Genomic DNA, 19,068 nt, shown 5'->3' on the forward strand with positions numbered 1-19,068 from the left:
CTGGCTGACCCCAGCAGTCAGCTTGCCTACAACTGGGGCAGCTGACCCTGGCAGCACCCAACCCCGGTGACTGGCAGGTGGCTCTGGCAACACAGGCCTCAGGCTGGTGACAGCTGGTGAGAGCAGTTCTGGTGGTTGGCACACGGGTCAGGTAGCTATCCAGTTGGGACTGCACCAGGCACCCACAAGGGGCCAAGAAAAGTTATTTGTACTTATTTTTAATTTCTGTGTTTGTTTTAAACTATAAATTGAGTTTTTGTTGCAGGGAGGGTTGGATGATGGTAAAGGGGTTGAAAGGGCATGAGGGTTTCTCAAAAAGCAAACGAGCGGCGTGATGCTGAAAAGTATGGGAACCACTAGAATAAAGAAGTCAATGGGAGCATTTCTGCTCCAGCAGTGGAGATGGATTAAGGTACACTGAATCCAGCTAAAAAATTAACATATCTGGAGCTATCAGAGAGGTAGCCATTAGTCTGTAGCTTCGAGAACAAGAAGTCTTGTGGCACCTTATAAACTAACATTTTGAAGCATAAGCTTTCATGGGCAAAGACCTGCTTCATTGGATGCATGAGTGGGGGCGGGGGTGGCTTCAGAGGGGTATTTAAAGAGTGGGGTTCCAATAAGAGGGAGGGCAAGAGCTGACAAGGTCTATTCAGCAAGGTGGAAGTGGCCCAGTATCAACAGCACTTAAAAGAGGAAAAACAAGTCAGATTAGAAGGGGATGGTGTGTCTTTGTCAGAGTCTAATGGGGAGATATTAGCACCCAGAGCAGAGAAACTGCCTTTGTAAGCTGTGAGCCTCTCCCAGTCTGTTTAATCCATGGTTAACGGACTTAAATTTGCAAAAAAATTGCAGCTCAATTTCTCTCTCCATTTAATTTTTGAAATTTTTGTTTCAGAACTGTCACCCTTAGATCTGCCACTGATTGTCCACGGAGATTGAAGTGTTCCCCCACAGGCTTCTGTACATTACCATTCCTGATGTCTGATTTATATCTGGAGCTGCATATCTTAATTCAACCTTCCTCTTTAGGGTAGGCCTAGCTGAGGTTTGATATTCTCTGCAGCTCATTTAATGAAATTTCAAGCTTCTTTGAGTAGACTTCATTTTTTACTGCATTTATACAATATTTGGGTACAACCCAATCAGCACTACAACCGTATTGTTATTTTTAGGAGCACTAATCCCCTATTAAGCCTGGCATTCATAACTAATGAAAAAAATGTTTCCCAGATCATAAAAATTACCATTACTCATGCTGTTAGTACCTGGGGTCCTTGTGTCAAGTACAGGCCTCTAACATGCTAAGCCACACATTCTAATAGAGTCCCTGCTTGAAGCAGTTTACAAGCCATACATAGAATAGTAACAGAGAAAGCCATGCTAGTCTATATACTATCAAAACAAAAGAGCAGTCAAGTAGCACTTGGCTTCCCAACCCCTTCTGCCCCTCTACTCTGATTTGCTCATCTAGATAATATTTTTATGATTTGTCAACCTGATTACTATTTTTGGTTCTCTGTGCCTTAAATATTGAGTCTGTTCTAGTATGGCTATGGTCTAAAGAGTGGGTCTATCCCACGAAAGCTCACCAAATAATTTTGTTGGTCTTCAAAGTGCTACTTGACTGCTTTTTGTTTTGATATATAGAATACGTACATCAAGACAAACGGGGGCAGGGGGACAGGGGAAGGAAGCAGAAGGTAACACTCCAGCTACTCACTTATAGTGCTGTCAGCCTTACACGTGCATAAAAACGTGCAGAAACAAGCCTTCTCCTACGCAGTACCCCTCCGCCAGCTGTCTCCCTGCTCCCGCTTGGCGAGGCCTGATCTCGCTATTGCTGACGGGCAGTTCCACCACCTCTCCCGGTGGAAAGAGCAGGGTTAAAAGGGGACACTGGAGATGAGTTTTTCCCCCAAACCCCCCGCCGCTATACCGGGGTTCCTGCTCCCACCCATCCACCAAGCACACACACGCCAGAACACCGCCGCCACTACAGCCGCTTTCCCCACCGACCTGCGCGAAAGGCAGGTCAGCGAAGCCCGCCCCCCTTGCCGCTCTCCCGTCGGGAAAGCCGCCTCACAGACGGAAGCGGAGCTCTCGGCCAAGCCAGTCTCCCGGCTTCTCCTCCGGCCTCTCGCGCTAGCCCCCAGGCACCTCGCCGGGGTGGGCCATACCACTAGCAGGGGTCTCGTCCCCTGACAGAGCCGCGGCCCCGCTATGGAGCTGCTGGGCCGACGCGGAGCCCGCCCGCCCCGGACCCTAGTACAGGGATGGAACAAGCCCTAGAGAGGAACACTTAGAACCAATAAGTCGCCACAGCTATTCCACTACTTCCCACACAATACCCCATGCACACCCCCCACCCCACCCCACTCCTGGTCCTGGTCCCGCGGATAGCTCCCGCTCTCCCGCTACCCCACTCACTCTCAGAGCCTAAGCCGCTGTAAAGGCCGTTCAACGGCCTTTTGGCTTCTTAAATAGCGCAGTTGATGTCGCGAGAGTTGGCTGTCCTGATGGGAAGAAGGGAGAAGACAAGCTGTCCCTCAGCGCCATCTTGGGAGAGGCATTGGGGACATACTTGCGCGCGCACACAGAGCCCAGCCGCTGCGGAGCCGGCCTTAGCGCTCCAGTAAGTAGGTTAGCGGCTGCTGAACACAGAGATCATCCAGACTACGCACTGCCACGCAGCACTCACCTGTGTTGTGCTCGGCTGTTCTGTACCCCGCTAGGACAAGGGTGTAGCCAGGTTCCGAAATCCGTAGATTTGGGGGAAAGGGTAGGGCTCGGGAAGTGAGCTCGCTAATGGTTGTACTGCAGGAAAAGCCTTGCCGTCCTGTTCATTGCATGCAAGCCCGAGCTCCCTGCTGGGCACAGGTTAGAACTGGGCCTGTAAGTTACTAACGAGTGTTTGTTCTTTCTGAAATAGGCTGTCCCACAGTATGCCCGTTAGGAGAGGATGAAACGGAACCAGGAGAATACAGTTGTTGAGTGAATAAAGTACATCCTGTGAAGCATTAATCTTACTTGTTTATTGAAGCGAGAAGTCCAGACTGCTGTAGTTTCTGTCTTGAAATAGGAAAAAATAAGTTACATATTAAACTTTGAGAAGCAACTGTGCAAGCCCCTTTGTAATCTGTAACCTACTCTGCTTATTATCAGATCAGTAAAAGTCTCACTGCCTCTCATCTCTTTGGGACAGAATTTATAAATCAGTTGTCCAGTTTGCTGAAAGAAATAGAAAATGGCCAAAGTTGAGAAGTTTGCTCTTCATGTCCCAAATCTGGAGGAACTTTCTGGGGGTAAGTAATGCAATCTATAGTGTTATGGAAGTTGTTGCAATAAAAATTACAGATAACTAGAATTTTGTTTTGTGCTTTTTGCCCCTAAACAGAGCTGGGCAGAGGCTGGATTTGAAGTAATAAAGTTTTTCCTCTCTGAATTTTTGTAAGCCAGTAATCTGTGTCTGCATCCATTCCACTTATAACCTTCAGCCCAATGACTGGGCACTTGCTTGGGAAATAAAGCTAGGGCTCCACTACAGCTCTAGCTCAAAATAAGTTTCACAAGTTTTGTTGTGAAATTGTGTAACTTATTCCAATGTATCTTAATTTGAACCTGGTGCAGGCTGCACTGCACTGGAGTTTGAAATAAGTTCTTAATTTGAACTTCCCTGTAACCCTCATAGGAGGAGGGTTACGGGGAACAAAATACTGCGCTCAAAATAGTCCTGCTGTTTCAAGTGCAGTGTTTGGCCACACAGTTTCTATTTGAGGATGCAAATGTATCCTGAAATAGAAACGGTAGTATTGCCTTAGCATAAGAGACCACGCAATTGAATCCCCACTGTGGAGCAGGAACTTGAACTTGGATCTCTCTGCTAGGGCCTAGTATGCTACATACTATTTTGGAGCAAGTTGCTCATAATCTGTCCTGCTGAAACTGTTACACTTTGTAAAAATGCTTAATATTCATTGGGCAAAAGCCAACTAGAATAACTCTTTAGCCTCTTGATTTAAGGCTCTTAAGGGACCTGGCAGGAAGGAAAATTGAATTCAAGTCTAGGTTCCAGAAGGGGATTCACACCTGGATGTCCCACATGTGAGGTAAATGCTATAATCACTGGGCTAAAGGTTATAAGATATATGGACAGCTAGCACACTGCATATTTTTGGATGTGTACCAATTTTCTTTCCAGATGTTTCAGTCTGGTGACTGAAATGTAAAAAAAATCAATTTACTCAGGTCTAGTACCAAAGCACTTTGCAAACTATCCATGAAGAACAAAATGAGTGCTTCTGCCATCAGCATGTTAAAACTACACCCAGTGGAGAAGGGTTGGGGGAATGGTGCTTTTTATTTAAGGTAGTGTATTTTTTTCCACTTCTGTTAACTAAAACTTGTGCTAGTTGGTAAGAGCTGTACAAAATATTTAGGCTGAACCTGAAACCCACGGAAACTGAGCACTTGAACTGAAGGCCTGCTGCATTTCCAACCCCCTGCCAGGCTTTTAAAATTTGACTGTTCTGAGGTGAGGTTCTTTGTGGAGTTAGAGAGCCTCCCTACCCCCAGCCAGCATCCCTCCCTCTCTTCCAGAAAAATCCAACATATCTTCCGATGTAAGCCTGTGACTCGTTAGCTGGAGTTGGTCCTCCTTTTGATGTTTGAATCTTAATACCAAACTGCAGATTCAGTGTACTTATTTAATTTATCTTTCAGGTTTATAGAAGATGCCCTATCATGGAGCCCAAGTTATGTAGACATAATAAAATAACACAAATGCAGAAATCTTCCTTTTCAGGCTCATTCCTTATAACAATGGTCCTCAGTTTTTCTTCCATCTGAGATCCCAAATATACCTGTAGTTTCTTGCTAGGCCTGCTCACATCCCACATTACTTTTCAGTTTCAAAGGATTAGAAGACTGACATCTTGGCAAAAACCTGAGGTTGAATGGAAGTGCTGTTTTTACCCAGTAAGTGTTCTGATTGGAGTAGTGCTGCGGTTACAGCCTCTTGGACCAGTACTGTCCAGAGAGCTGACTGCTTGGCAGGGAGCAGTGAAGAGGTACAGTAGGATTGGGTTGGAGTTAGATGAGGTGGCGCACATGGAGAAGTAGCCATGATTGGATCAGCAGGCTGAGTTTGTCCCTACACTAGAACCTCACACAATGCTTCCAAGTAAATTTTGCAAACACATAATGGCAAATGGCTTTAACTCCATCAGGCTATAAGAGAGATGGGTATGAATCTCAGAATAGGAGGATAAGGAGCAGAGACAGAGAGAAACTTCAGGAAGGTCTAGAAGCAGCCTGGGTTAAGGAGCAGCATAGGTTGGATTTTATTTTCTGTTGGCAGTTCTCACTAAAGTCACACCCCAGGAATGAGTTAAGTTTGACCTTGAATACCCCTTTCCATGACATCAGTTACACCAATTTAGCTTTGTCCACATTGAGAGAGCATTTCTTGCAGACATACTTCTGCTGCTCACAGCAAACTCTCTCTCATCAGCATAAAGCATTTTCACCAGATGCTCTGCAGCAGCACTGTAGATACGCCCTAAACCAGAGTCATCCTGCTTTTACGCCATTGGAACAATCCACTGTTTCTTGTTATGTGGGATTTAGTTCTGAGTGATTTTGTTTTACTTTGGCAGGCAGTAGGTCTAATGTTGATACAAGACAAAATGAATAGTAACAGAGAGGGAGCTGTGCTACTCTGTATACTATCAAATATATTATGTGTGCTTCCATCCTGCACACATAACTAGATCCATTGTTTACAGTCAAGCTCTTAGATACAATCACATTTGCTCTGATCCAACTGACAAGAGACCAAAAAGCTACAAGATCTTTACTAAATATTCATAAACCTGAATTACCCACCAGGAGAAGTAAAAAAACAGATGAGCAGGGCCAGACGAATACCCAGAGACCAGTTACTCCAAGATTGGCCCAAAAAAGCCAAGAACAGAACACCACTGGTCATCACCTACAGCCCCCAACTCAAACCACTGCAACAAATTATTAAAGACCTACAACCTATCCTTAATCAGGATGCCACACTCCAGAAGGCCCTAGGTGACAGGCCTGTTCTCTCCTACAGAGAACCTCCCAACCTTATGAGGATTGTCACAAACAGCCACAATCTATACCCCAGGCATACCAGTCCTGGAACCTTTCCTTGCAACAAAGCCTGCTGCCAGCTTTGTCCAAATATCTTCTCTGGAAATACCATCACTGGACCTAACCAGGTTACTCACAGAATCACAGGCACTTTTTCATGCTCCTCTACTAACATCATACATGCCATCATGTGCCAACAATGCCCAGATGCTTTGTATATTGGACAGACTTCTAACTCCCTTAGACAAAGGGTTAATGGGCACAAAACAGACATCAAAACACTCCAGATCCACAAACCAGTTAGTCAACATTTTAATGTAATGGGGCATTCTGTCAATGGCTAAAGAGTATGCGTGTTACTGAAAAAAAATTTTCGCACCGCTATTCAAAGAGAAACAGCTGAGCTGTCTTTTATATTCAAATTCGGCACATAAACACGTGGTTTGAACCGGGATGGGAATTTTGTGAGTCACTGTAGGGGCTCATCTGCATACTTGGCTTAATCTAATTCTTGACCTTTCCTTCCACACCCCTCCACTCTCTGATTTGCCAACCTTGATAATTTTTTTCTGATTTGTCCTCCTTGATTACTGTTTTTGGTTCTCTGTGCCTTCAATATTGAGTCTGTTCAGGTATGGCTCTGGTCTGAAGAAGTGGGTCTGTCCCATGGAAGCTCACCTAATAAATTATTTTGCTAGTCTTTAAAGTGCTACTTGACTGCTTTTTGTTTTAAGACAAAATGAAATATTGTATCAAGGGTTGTTCAGCAATAATTCTTCCCTTTGCTCTGTATGAGGGGGGTATCTTGCTCAGACATCTGACCAAAAAAACATACCCCCCTACAACCACTAGTTTTAATCAAGCACAAGTCACTGTAAGGGAAAATTTTTATCCTGTGATAACTGATCATTAGGTGTGTGACACTTTTGGAAATCAGGCAGGTGTTTATATGCAGATTCATTTAGGAACCTGGTTTTATGCCTCTTTCCCAAAACTTCCGTGTAGTTTTGAAACTGAAAATTGACACTTCTGTCCTTAAGTGAGATGACAGGATAGCAGATAATTCATTCCTCTCTCTGAAGCCCTGATTCACTGAGGTAATTAACATGCTTAACTGTGAGCTATTGAGTAGTCTCATTTATGTGAATGAAATTTGTGCTTAAAGTGACACAGACACATGCTTACGTATCATGCTGAATTAGCACCTTAAAGTGTGTGTTTTATGCAGTGCATTACTTGCCAAACTCTAGCTAATTTCCCACTAACACATTTCTTTATTCTAGTCCTGCAGGATGGGCTTAAGGAGAACTTTGCTGATGTCCAGGTCTCTGTAGTAGACTGCCCTGATCTCACTCGTGATCCCTTCAACTTCCCTGTTAAAGGTATCCCTTCACTCGTATCCTGATCTCACTCGTGATCCCTTCAACTTCCCTGTTAAAGGCCTATTGTTCTAACCATAAGCTATGACTCAGTCACTGTTTCATGATTGATTCTTCATAACTTCTTGAACTCTTGAAGATGATAGTAGAGGAAGGATGGCCTTGTGGATAAGCTACAAGGCTGGGAGTTAGGAGAACTGTGTCTTATTCCTGACTCTGCCATTGTTTTGATGTAACCAGGTTTAGGACAATTCATTCAAGTGCTCCACATCACTGTTCCTTATCTGTAAAATGAGTTAAACTAACAGACTTAATTCATCAGTGTCTGTTAAGGAATTTGAGAGCCTCTGATGTGCATTCCAAGTACCACCTTGCTACTCAACTTCATTCTAATAATTGTTTTAATCTTTTTAAACTTTGTTTTAAGCTGTTTTAAACTTCCACTACTGCCCATATACAAGATGGTAAAACCATTTCTATCTCTATCTTCTGCTTTCTTTGCATGTATACATTACAAACTGTGCCTTGCTGGAGAACCAGTGTTCCCTGATTGTTGCCCAGTAGATTTGGTGTGTGCTTATCAAGCAGTAATACTTTTGAAACAGGCTTGTTAGCTTTTAGAATTGAACCCATACCTTACGTGTATTTTCCTTCCAACTCCAGCCTTCTTTAAATGTCTTCATAGGTTTTTGAAAAAGATAATGAAGAACCCCTAATTTTCTTAGTACTCAGAAGAAACTGATGTTTTAAAAGACCTCCTGGAAACTTAAAGGGAGCCTTTGAGGAACAGTATCTTTGTCTTGCTATACTTCATGCGCTGAGAGAGAATTTTAGAGAGTTGCTTCTTACTAACTAACTTTCCTTTTTCTTGTCCCAGGAATCTGTGGGAAGCCTAGACTAGTGGATGTGGGAGGTGTTCCTTACCTTGTGCCTTTGGTACAAAAGGATAAAGTGAGTTAATTTACTGTCCTGCCTTTTTAGTGCTCATGCCAAAGAAAGATGCTAAGTAGTAGCGATACTTGGACCTTAGTGGTTCAGGAGCCAAATTATCAAGCAGTGTTACCCTAAAGCACCACAGTAATGTGAATCCATTGTTTCATTTACTATAGTGCTATATAGTCATTGACAGGAAGTATTTAGTACAGTATATGTTATTCTCACAACAAAATGACTAACCAAGTATTATTATTTCATCAGCTACTAGAAACCTTATCCAGCATTGACCAGGGCCGAGGCTGGCCCGCCAAAGGCAGTGCGGGGCAAGTGGGGACCATGCAGGCTAACTGCATCTCCATGGGCCCAGTCCTGGGGAGGGAGGAGAGCCATGCAGGCTGCCTGCTGGCTGCAGCTCCCCAGAGCAGGGGGAGAAAGGGCTGTGCAGTCTGCCCACAGCGGGGGACACAGACTCACAAACTCTCTAAAATATGTAGTAGACAATTGGTTAGTAGCATAAGAGCATCCAGATTGGTTAATAAATAAATAAATCACGTAGTGTTTTAATATGTGCTGCAAATAGCCACAAGAGACACATTAAAGAGCCACTTGTGTCTCATGAGCCTCAATCTGAGTACCACTGAATGTAGTCCCATTTTAAAATACTGTGCTGGTGAACACTGACTGACTGGGAAATGCTGCAGGATTCCACTTGTAAAAATAGGCTTCCATTCCAAAAGCATTATGGACCACATGTTCACCTGTGTTGAACCTAAAAATGTGTCAGAAATCCCACAGCAGAGGCTGCATGCAAAAGTTGTCTGATCCTCTTCTGGTACCTACCAAATTCTGTGTGAGTCTTTCTTTAAAAGTTGTCAGTAACATAAGCCACCAAGGGATGTTGGAGGGAATTACCTAGAGGCAAGGATATGGTCTGTATTTTTATGTATTGAATCTATGCTACCTATCCCTGGCCAGGGCCCATCATTCTGATTATAACTATTCTTTGTAAAAAGAGACTGTCTGGTGCCTGCATATGGTGCTGGTATACGCTATATTAGAGCTTACATTAGTACTTGTTAACGTATTCTCTTTCGGCAGAGCACTGGGTCTGCCACAGTATGATTCTATGTTACATTATTTAACGATATTTTCATTTTTTGCGTTAAAAATGTCTTTTGCGTGGAGGCTAATATTTTGGCCCTTAGACAGGATGGGGCTTGTGCAAGAAGACTCTGCAGTCCAGCAAATAAGTGGATTTGTGCACAAGCCATTACGTTTGAACTTTACTGGATACTGGTGGTGTTTAGTTTGAACACAATCCCTCAATACAATCTCTGAAAATAACTAATAATGGTCTTTGAATAAAATCTTCAAGAACTTGTGGTGAATGCAGCTGAGATGAGATCACAGGGCAGGAAACTCAAAGGTATGTCAATGTGTGTCTGTTGCACAGGTTTATGATCTGAACACTGTTGCAAAGCAAATAGAGTTGCCTGGAGCTTTCATTCTTGGAGCTGGAGCTGTGTCCTCTAGGATTCTTGGAGTAAATGCTGAGGTCAGTAAACATGTGTAAATAGGCAGCAGTTCTCAAAAAATGGCTTTATTGGTTGAGAAATTAGCTTTCTGTTATTTATATAGGGTACTGGATCCAAATCACTAAGTAGAATCCTTAATGCATGTGTTTCACTCTTAGTAAATTTTAAATTGAGAGTTTTTCTTTGGCAAGGCACAACTCTTCTACTCTATATGGACCTGATCCCAAGAGGTGTAACTTCTGATACAGTTCTTCTCATGATCGGCCCCTAACATGGAACACTATGTACCTAGTAATAAAGTCAACTGACTAGAACTTGGCAATTTTGCATGCTCTTCTTTTCAGTTTATCCCTGTTGTTCAAGCTGAGAGTGAGCAAAAACCTGCCATAAATGCAAGTTACATCGCTCTGATTAACCCTGCAGATGGAGGATGTCTGCTGGAGAAGTACAGTGACAAATATAGTGACTGTGAATTTGGACTGCTGGCCAACTTGTATGCCAGTGAGGGCCAACCTGGCAAGGTGTGTATTTGAATAAATGTCACTTCTTCAGTAGGTGACAGCTTTAAGGGTAAACTTCTCTGTTTCAGGCCTGCCTCTTCTTTTAGGGAGTTCTGATGTTATAATTAATGTCAAAATCACACGAGAGATAAGGCTCTAAGAAGATAATGAAGTTGATGTGAGGGAGATTTCCCAGGCACTAAGTCTAGGATATGGAAACTGTCACTCTTAAATCACCAATTGAAATCTATCACAGATTGATAGCAACTGAAAGTGATTGTCATCTGATGCTTGACTGACATGTAAATTGAGGTTTGTGGTCTTAGTTCAGTTCCTGATGGACCAGAGTCTCACTCAATACACTGGCAGTAGCTGGCCTGCACAGAGAAACAAGGACTGAATGGTGCATGAAAAGTGAACAACCTTCTTATCTCTAGAACGAATGTTTCTTCATAACAGGTTTGGGGCCTGTTGTCAGGGCATTAAAAGCAAATAAATTCTCACATGCACAAAATCAAATGATGAATTTTTTAACCATGCAAAGGAAGCAGCACTTGTGGGAGAGCTTATAAAGATTATAGGATGTAACCTTGAGAGTATTTCATAGCAGCTGTCAAATACATGATGTACATCTTAAATATGGACAGAACATTAACATTACACCATGTGATCGACATGATAAATGTACTTCTACCCTCCAGGTCATTGAAGTGAAGGCTAGTGAAAGAACTGGGCAGCATAACTTTGTGACCTGTATGAGAAAAATTATAGAAAAATGCTATGGAGATAAACCAGTTGGGATGGGCGGTACATTTGTCATTCAAAAGGGGAAAGCAAAGATTCATATCATGGTAAGTTACCCTTGATCTAGGCTCTTTATTTTTCTAACATGCAGAGCAGTTCAGAATATAGACTTATTTTTGTTCTTCAGTAATGTGAAATTCCTGAAAAATAATAAACTAAAAGAAGAAACACCAAAACTGTATATCACTTGACCCTAATATTCCCTCTTTTGTTGGGGCAAAGAAACCATATAAATAAATTCACATGAATAAGGACTTGGTGAAATACACAGACAATAGAATATTGTGGAAAAACAACTAAAACAGTTTAAAAATCAATTAAAACTTATCAGAAAGATGGACACCAAACTGATTCAGAATTTATAAGAACCCAAAGGTATTTAACATATTTATGCAGTAGCTGTAGATTTCTGATTGCCTGTTCTTACTTGCAGATCTCCAGTGATTCATGTCAAAGATGAAATTCTCTTGATGCTGCTTTCATCTAACTAAAATTCAGTGGGTAAATAAAAAGAAATTTAGGAGCCGCTGCAAAAATTTTCATGTAAAAAACTGGATCTAAACATAACACTTGTGCTCCCATTTGGAGAAAAATCCTCAGAGTCTATAACACTCCTGAAACACATTTTTCTTGAATATGGATGCCTTTAAGCCTGTATTCACATTGGGAACAGTGTTCATAACACTTGTTACTGTCAAGGTTCTGTTATGATTGTCATGATTAAAATGGAGAGTGATAATAAAGTCATGGTCTAGATTGATAGTCTGTACAATTATGATTACACTTTTGTTCATCTTCCCAGCAAAAAAAATCTGTTTGCATCAGCTGAAGAAAACATACCAGAATCCTGTTAATTTCAGCTGTGTTCAAACACCACTGAAACTGATCCCAGCATGATAGGATAAATTTAGCCTGAGGATACAGATTACCTGATTATAAGAATTCCCTATTTGGTACCTGAGGAAAGGCAATGGAGTCCACCATGGGGTAATCACTTACAGTTGTGAATAGTGCTTTTTCTGGTTAAGAAGAAATGGGGAATAGAAAATAATTTAGAGCTAGTGACAAAAAGTAGCTTAGAGCAGCGTTTCTTAACTATGCTCTGTGGAATGCTGGTGTTCCAGGGACAATTCACAAGTGTGCCACAAATGTTTGGAAAAATACACTATCGTACATTTTCTGCTGTTAAAACCAGATACAATGTTACTTCATTGCTATGATTCTCATTAAATTATTTCATTTTGTTTTGCTATGTATGTTGCTGTTTGGGTTTTTTGTTTGTTTTTTTAAATTTGGTCTGACAACGATTTTTTAAAAGAAAATTTTCACAGGTGTTCTGCATAAACACTATTAATGTTTTGGTGTTCCATGGTTTCAAAAATTTCAAGAAACACTGTCTTAGTATCTTCAACTGATAATATTTTTCTTATAGCCCCCAGAATTTTCTGCATGTCCTTTAAACACTGATGAGGATGTGAATAATTGGCTCGCTTTTTTTGAAATGAAGGCTCCATTGATTTGTCAGCCAGTACTAATTTCCAGAGATCCAGTAAGTCTGTTTTGTTCGTCTGTAACTTGGCTTTTAATGACTGTGTGCCAGATTTATTTATTTTCTGTTGAAGTATGAGATTTATTTATGGATTGAGGTCTTTGAATAGTTATAAGAATATAAGCTTTTTCAAATTAGACTTTCACTGTCACTAGAACTGAATGCTGATGTATGTTCAGATGCAAGAATGAAATGGTTGCTTCTAGTCTAGTTCCTACTCCGTGGGTGTCCTTATCCCCAAACCAGCACAACGTGTGTTATATGGACATCTCGCTGGCGGTCTCAGAAGAGAAAACAAGGAATGAATGCAAATGGAAACTGAATTATCCTTACCTTCATGTGGCCCATTCAGAAAGGGGTTGGATACTTAGGTAGTGCTATATGGGGAAGTTTGCACTAGTACAGTACTATATTTATTATATGGGCAAATGAAAGCCTTGGATAAGCTCAATTGTTTATAGATTTGTTGTGTTTACATGCCCAATGGGGCCCTGATCTCTGTGAGCCCAGAGATACTACTTCATTAGATAGTAAAGCCTGGCATAACACAATTTGATTTCATGGAAGAAGAGTTGTGTATTGTGAGCTTGGGCAAACCACTCTCTTGGCCCTAGTTTACCCATCTGTAAAATAGAGACAGTAGTAGGTATTCCAGATTGCATGATATTTGTAAAATACTCTGGCTGTGTCTACAGAAATAACTTTGAAGTACAACTTCGAAGTAAGCAACTTCCAAGTTGAGCATCTAGACACACCCTACTTTGAAGTTAAACTTCAAATTAGGGCACTACTCTATTCCCAGGAATGAAGGAAGGAGTTTGAAGTTGGGATCCCTACTTCAAAGTTAACTTTGAAGTAAGGGAAAATGTGTGTAGACTCTCTGATGGCTATTTCAAAGTTCCTAGTGTAGACACACCTTTTGAGATCCATGGAAGAAAAGTACAATATGAACTGCAAAATATTGAAGCATTACTTAAATTCTACGATTAATAAAAATTATGTGATCATATAACACAAAATTGTTTCTGTCTCAGGGGTTTGATCTGCGTGTGGAACACACCCATTGTTTCAGTCATCATGGTGAAGGAGGACACTATCATAATGACACCACACCAGATAGTGTGCAGTATCTGGGATATTTTTTGCCTGCAGAACTTGTCTTTCGTATTGATAGGCCCAAGGAATCTCATATGATTGGGAGAGATTAAATCCACAGATGCACTCTTAATTTGGAGTGTAAGGATAGCAATTGATTTTTTTAAACAAAATACTGAATTTGATCATTCTTTTAATTGACATCAAGACACATGAAAAGCTGGCATTTATGGCAGTGTTAGCCTTTGGAAAAAAAAAAGATGTGTTTAAAGTTTAGATTGAAATAGTTATCTGTATTCAAACAATCATGAATTAATTTTTATCCAAGGGTTAGGGAAAAAAATAGCCTTGTATCAAAGTGTTGTTTTGTTTCATTTGGAATACCTGTCTAAGGTACTATTAGGTGATTGTCACTGGGTGTAGAAAGCCTTCACTGAATTACTGAGAATTCTACATTCTAAATGGAAGAGGAAAAGAAAAGCCAGTCACGAACCCTTTTGGTATCTACACCACCATTCAGATTCTGATATTGACACAGCTGTGTGCCATTCTAGATATGTGTCCAATGGCATTGACCACTCATTTTAATTAGTAATTATAAGAGACTTGGTACAAATAAGAGGATGGCAAGTGTATGTTTCCATTCATGTAACTTCCAGTTCAGCATACACTACTGCAGTCCTACATCTACAGGAGTCAGTGGCAATACTCCATCTGATTTCACTGAGAGGATCTACAAATATGGAAATGCAAATTTATCGAAGGACTTTGCTCATTGCTATGGGTGCTTGTGAGCTAGCTAGCTACTTAACAAGAATACAACTATTTTTAGGTTCCAAATATTCATGTTACTAACATGTTACCCATGTTAATCAGGACTGTCTTCATTAAAGTCAGAGGAGTTACACTGGCTTAAATGGAAGGTCAGGCCCTGTTTTGTTTCTAGTTTTGAAGAGGGATGAAGTAAAGGAGCACTTTGTCAGAATTATTTTTTCTCCCTTTGCAGGCTGATATTTATATCGCTTGTCCTGCCAATAAAATTTTACTTAATTGAAACCATCTTACATGCTCTCAGGTGGGATCTCCCTACCCTGTGAATAAACCCTGATTAGGAATTAGAGATTTAGGAAATGTAACAAAACTCATAAATGTTTTGTAGCAAAAGCACACTAAAATGTAAATGTGAAGCATATTCAATATTTGTAATATCCTACCTGTTATGTTTGCTGAAAACATGATGTATGTGTAAACCATGAACACTGATATGACTTAAAGCTAACTACTCTTCAACCTGCTACATATATGAACAACTGCATATATTACAACATAAATAGGGTGTATTCATTGAAATAAAGAAAATATGTGTTCTGGGCCCTAGGATAGCACAGGTACTTGAAAAGAGAGTTAGCAAAACTGTAAAGAAGCAGTTGAAGAAAGTCTCTTAACAAACCTGCAGCAGTGTCAGATGAATACTGTTTTGTGTAGCATTAACTCTTATTCTGTAAGGCTATGTCTACACTGCATTCCGCTTTCGGAAGTGGAATGCAAATCCGTGTGACCCAAAATGCAAATGAGGCATGGATTTACAGATTTTGTGCCTTGTTTGCATATTCTCGTACGGTTGCGCTTCCAGAAGAGGCGTTTCTGAGAGCAAAAGCAGCAATGTAGACAGGATTCCTTCAAAAACAAACCCTGGAATACAGTGTAGCCACAGCCTAACTCACTTAACCATTTGAAGGAGTGATAACAACATATGGGTACTGACATGGGCCACAGGTATAATAAGCCAAGCGAGACAAAGCCTCACCCACTGCAGCCCTTGGCTTTGCCCTTCTTCTGCTCCCCTGGAAGCCAGTGGGGGCTGAGCTTGGTCTGAGACTACCATATTGTTTTATGCTGAATATGGGACACCTGGTAAAATTGCTCATTCAAGAGAGTTCAGTGACAATGAGAACAATGCAGTAGAAATGTTCTAATTAACATAGTTGATTAAGCCCCCGTTAATAAGTGCTCAAGTTATGTGAAGGATGTGTTCCCACACACCCACATGTAACTCAAATTTCACATATGTCAGGGGGCAGCTTTTTTCCCCATCAGAATGCACGTTCTGCAGCTGGGGCAGCAGCAGGAGCACCTGTAGCTTCCTTTGAAAGCTAAGTCCTGGGGTTGGGGAGGGGGAGCAATTGGGGAGGGTTAAGTCTGGCAGTGGGTTGGGGCCATGGGAGGTGGGAGGGGGCATTAAGCTTGGGCTGGGTTAGGGCTGCAGGAGGGGCAGGAGGATGGAGGTGAGCTGGGGCCATGTGACCCTGTGGGGGGTTGAGCCATACCTGTGTGCAGGGAAGTTGAACTGAGGTGGCAGGGGTTGAGTCAGAGCCCGGCATGGCAGGGGGTGGGGGCGTGTTGGATGGAGGTTGAGCCAGAATCACACATGGGGGTGGTGAGCTGGAGCTGTGCTCTGGTGGTGGGCCGGGCTTTGAACCAGAGCGGAGGTAGTGACCTGGACTGTGGGGTGGGGAGGGTGTTGAACCGGGGCCAGGGGATTTGAACTGGGGCAGGGGGGCATTAAGCCAGGGCCGAGAGGGAGCGGGATTTTGAGATGCGCTTAACTTGTGTTAACATGAGTTAAGTGCAACTCAAAATTGCACATTTCAAGAATTTATTGTAGTTGGATTCTTTATATTTACCCTTTCTTATTTTTAAGGCTTTAGGTTTCACAGAGGCATTAAAACATACAACCTACCCCCACTCATACAGCATGAAATGACACACCTGTACACCTCTTTTACAAGGATGGGGGGAGTCACTGATCAGTCCCACCATCCCTGTCCAGTGCTCTCCACCCTCTGTGCCTGGCTGGGCCCCTGGGACTGACCCATCTCTCGTTGTATTTGGTGCCACATCTTGAGGGAACACATAGAAGAGGGCATGCAGGATTAATTTCCCACCCTACCCATGGCCACATTGTGCTATAGTTATATTAAAAACGTGTCCAGGAGTAGCCTTCACCACTGTGCTGGAGAGAAGGGATGGGAACTCCTGCCAGCTCTATGGAGGGGGCGGAGAAAGGAGAGGAAGAGATGACCTAGCCCGGGGGAACAACCCTTAGCATACGTCCTGCTCTCGGCATACTAGTCAATTTGGAGTGGCACATGGCGTGTCTCTGGCCCTGCCCTGCCTCTCCTCCCCAGTGCAGCATGGGAGGGGGTGGAAGCATTGGGTGGGGGCTCCAGCTGTGTTGCAAGGCTGGAGTCATGGGCCCCTACCGCAAGGCCCCGACACAGCATGAGGCCTGAGTCCCCTTTGCCCCCCACAGAACCCACTCTGCAGGTTTGGGGCCAGAGCTTCCCCCATCCTCCTCTGCAGGGTTGGGGGAGGAGCCCCCTCCGCACTGTGGGGGATGGGGCCAGTGCCCCACCAGAGCACAAGCACTGGGAGGTTTGTGTACAAAGAAAAATTTAATTTTTTTTTGTTGTTGATATTTTAAATAAAAATAGGTGGTTTACAAAGAAATGAAACACTTGTGTTACTGTATAAAGGCATTCATGGTCAAAGACAGCTCAAAGAGCACATTGAAAGACTCCTTTCTTCACCATTTCCCCTCAAAATAAATTTACGTTTCCACTAACAAAACAGAAATTATTTGACCTTGTTGTTCTGACACCCTGCTTATAACTGTGTATTTTTTGGCATTATTCATAAGAATTATATAGCAAATTGACAAGTGTGTCAGTGATGTGCTTTATTAATTAATGAAGCTGTTGGAAGTAGGACTGTTAGTGACTTTAAAAAGCATCATGGGCATTGGGGCCTCACATAAAGGTCAAAAGGTCAAATTTCAGCACTCAGTTTTGGAAAAGTTGCTGACCCCTGACCTAGCCCACAACTTAGCCCCTCTGCAAAGCTCTCCTTGTCTTCCCCAATCTCCCCCTCAATGTGAAGTAGCTTGTCCCTTCTTACCTCCAGTGTCAAAAAGCCGCTAACACTTCCAAGCTTCTGCTAGCCACTGATATCAGCTAGCCATCTCCTGTCCTGTGCACCCCAGCCCAGGAAACCCACCCAGACAAGTGGCTGAGCAAGGGAGGGTACTGAGGTGTAACACCAGCGGACCTGGGTTGCTGGCCCCAGGGACAGAACCTGCAAGTATGGAGTCTAAAGCCCTGCACTCTACCACATGAGCTAAAAGCCACCTGGCTCTCAGCCAAGGCTGTAGAGCAGAGACTTTACTCACCCCAGATGAGGTCTCAGTGCCTCTAAGTACTACAGAGGGAACACGGCAGCATCTTGTTCCCTGGGGGTAGGACCCAGAGCAGCAAAAGGGGTGAAGAGCCCCTGCTGGAGGTGAGGAAGGCTACTGTGGAGGCTGCAAGCTCAGGCAGTGAAAAGGCTGGAAATTGCCTCCTCCCTGCATCCCACCACTCCAGAGCTTCGTTGAAGGACGAAGAAGTTTCCCATACTAGCTATGTGGGGGGCTTTGGTACTTGCAGAGGGTGACCATCCATCTCATTTTGGGCAGGACAGTCCTGTGTTTCAGGCACTAGGAAGGCATCCCAATTTATTTTCCTAAAGGGGCTAATTGCCCCATATTCCACCTTTTCCTCTGGTACAGGTGGTTGCTGCACCTGGTTTTGGGTCCCTGTGTCTAGGGGTTCTGGGATCTGGACGCACACAGTGGTGCAGCTGCTACCCAGCTTCCCCTAGCCAAGGGAGCTGGGAGCCAGACCAGTGCTGCGGCACATCTGCTGCCCAGCTTCCCCCAGCTGAGGGAGCCAGGAGCTTCACGGTGGAGCAGCATCCCCATTCCTGGTACCCCAAGTCATGGGGCACCTGAGAGCCAGAGCTGCACTCCCACAACCAGGAAGCTCTCCCCCAGCAGGGTGGCAGCCACCACAGGGCAGCTATTGCCTGACTCCAATGTAAAGGTGACCATCCTTTCCATTTTGGCAGGGATGGCATCATTCCCGTGTCCCATATTTGGCCAGGGGAGATATGGTCACCCTACACGGGCAGGGTTTGGCTCCTGCTACACAACAGCCGGGGTGAGAGGTTCATGGACTTTCTGGGCCACTCGCCCAGCCAGAGACAATGGAGGAAGGAACAAGCTTGCCAGCCTGGCTTTTGGTGAGCTGACATGCAGACCGGCGGCA

General features: G+C 43.2%; 2 protein-coding genes across 23 annotated transcripts in view; one reads left to right on the plus strand and one right to left on the minus strand.

The window, feature by feature from the left end:
• The window catches only part of TAF1D (TATA-box binding protein associated factor, RNA polymerase I subunit D), a 34,380-nt gene extending 31,318 nt beyond the window's left edge, over nucleotides 1-3,062 (minus strand). For 10 of the 17 annotated variants that reach the window (XR_012643953.1, XR_012643966.1, XR_012643954.1 and 7 more), the window contains exon 1: nucleotides 1,724-2,306. The gene's annotated coding sequence lies outside the window, so the exon portion shown is untranslated. Of the gene's footprint in view, nucleotides 1-1,723; nucleotides 2,309-2,430; nucleotides 2,490-3,030 lie in introns of those variants that run through there. The other 7 variants (XR_012643964.1, XR_012643950.1, XR_012643956.1 and 4 more) reach the window with 5 other exon arrangements.
• Nucleotides 2,590-16,069, plus strand: C1H11orf54 (chromosome 1 C11orf54 homolog). Of its 6 annotated transcripts, none has more exons than XM_074984203.1 (9): nucleotides 2,590-2,635; nucleotides 3,206-3,305; nucleotides 7,410-7,508; nucleotides 8,383-8,456; nucleotides 9,895-9,996; nucleotides 10,321-10,497; nucleotides 11,178-11,327; nucleotides 12,713-12,829; nucleotides 13,864-16,069. In XM_074984203.1, exons 2-9 carry the CDS (start codon nucleotides 3,248-3,250, stop codon nucleotides 14,035-14,037), a joined length of 951 nt encoding a protein of 316 aa, XP_074840304.1. In that variant the 5' UTR covers nucleotides 2,590-2,635; nucleotides 3,206-3,247; the 3' UTR covers nucleotides 14,038-16,069. The 6 variants fall into 6 exon arrangements, with proteins under 6 accessions (XP_074840304.1, XP_074840339.1, XP_074840329.1 ...); XM_074984228.1 differs by having other exon boundaries at nucleotides 2,621-2,639; XM_074984220.1 differs by lacking the exon at nucleotides 2,590-2,635 and adding an exon at nucleotides 2,775-2,895.
• Nucleotides 16,070-19,068: the final 2,999 nt, after the last annotated feature.

This window comes from Carettochelys insculpta, chromosome 1, assembly GCF_033958435.1.
Source record: "Carettochelys insculpta isolate YL-2023 chromosome 1, ASM3395843v1, whole genome shotgun sequence".
Classification (NCBI taxonomy): Eukaryota; Metazoa; Chordata; order Testudines; family Carettochelyidae; genus Carettochelys; species Carettochelys insculpta.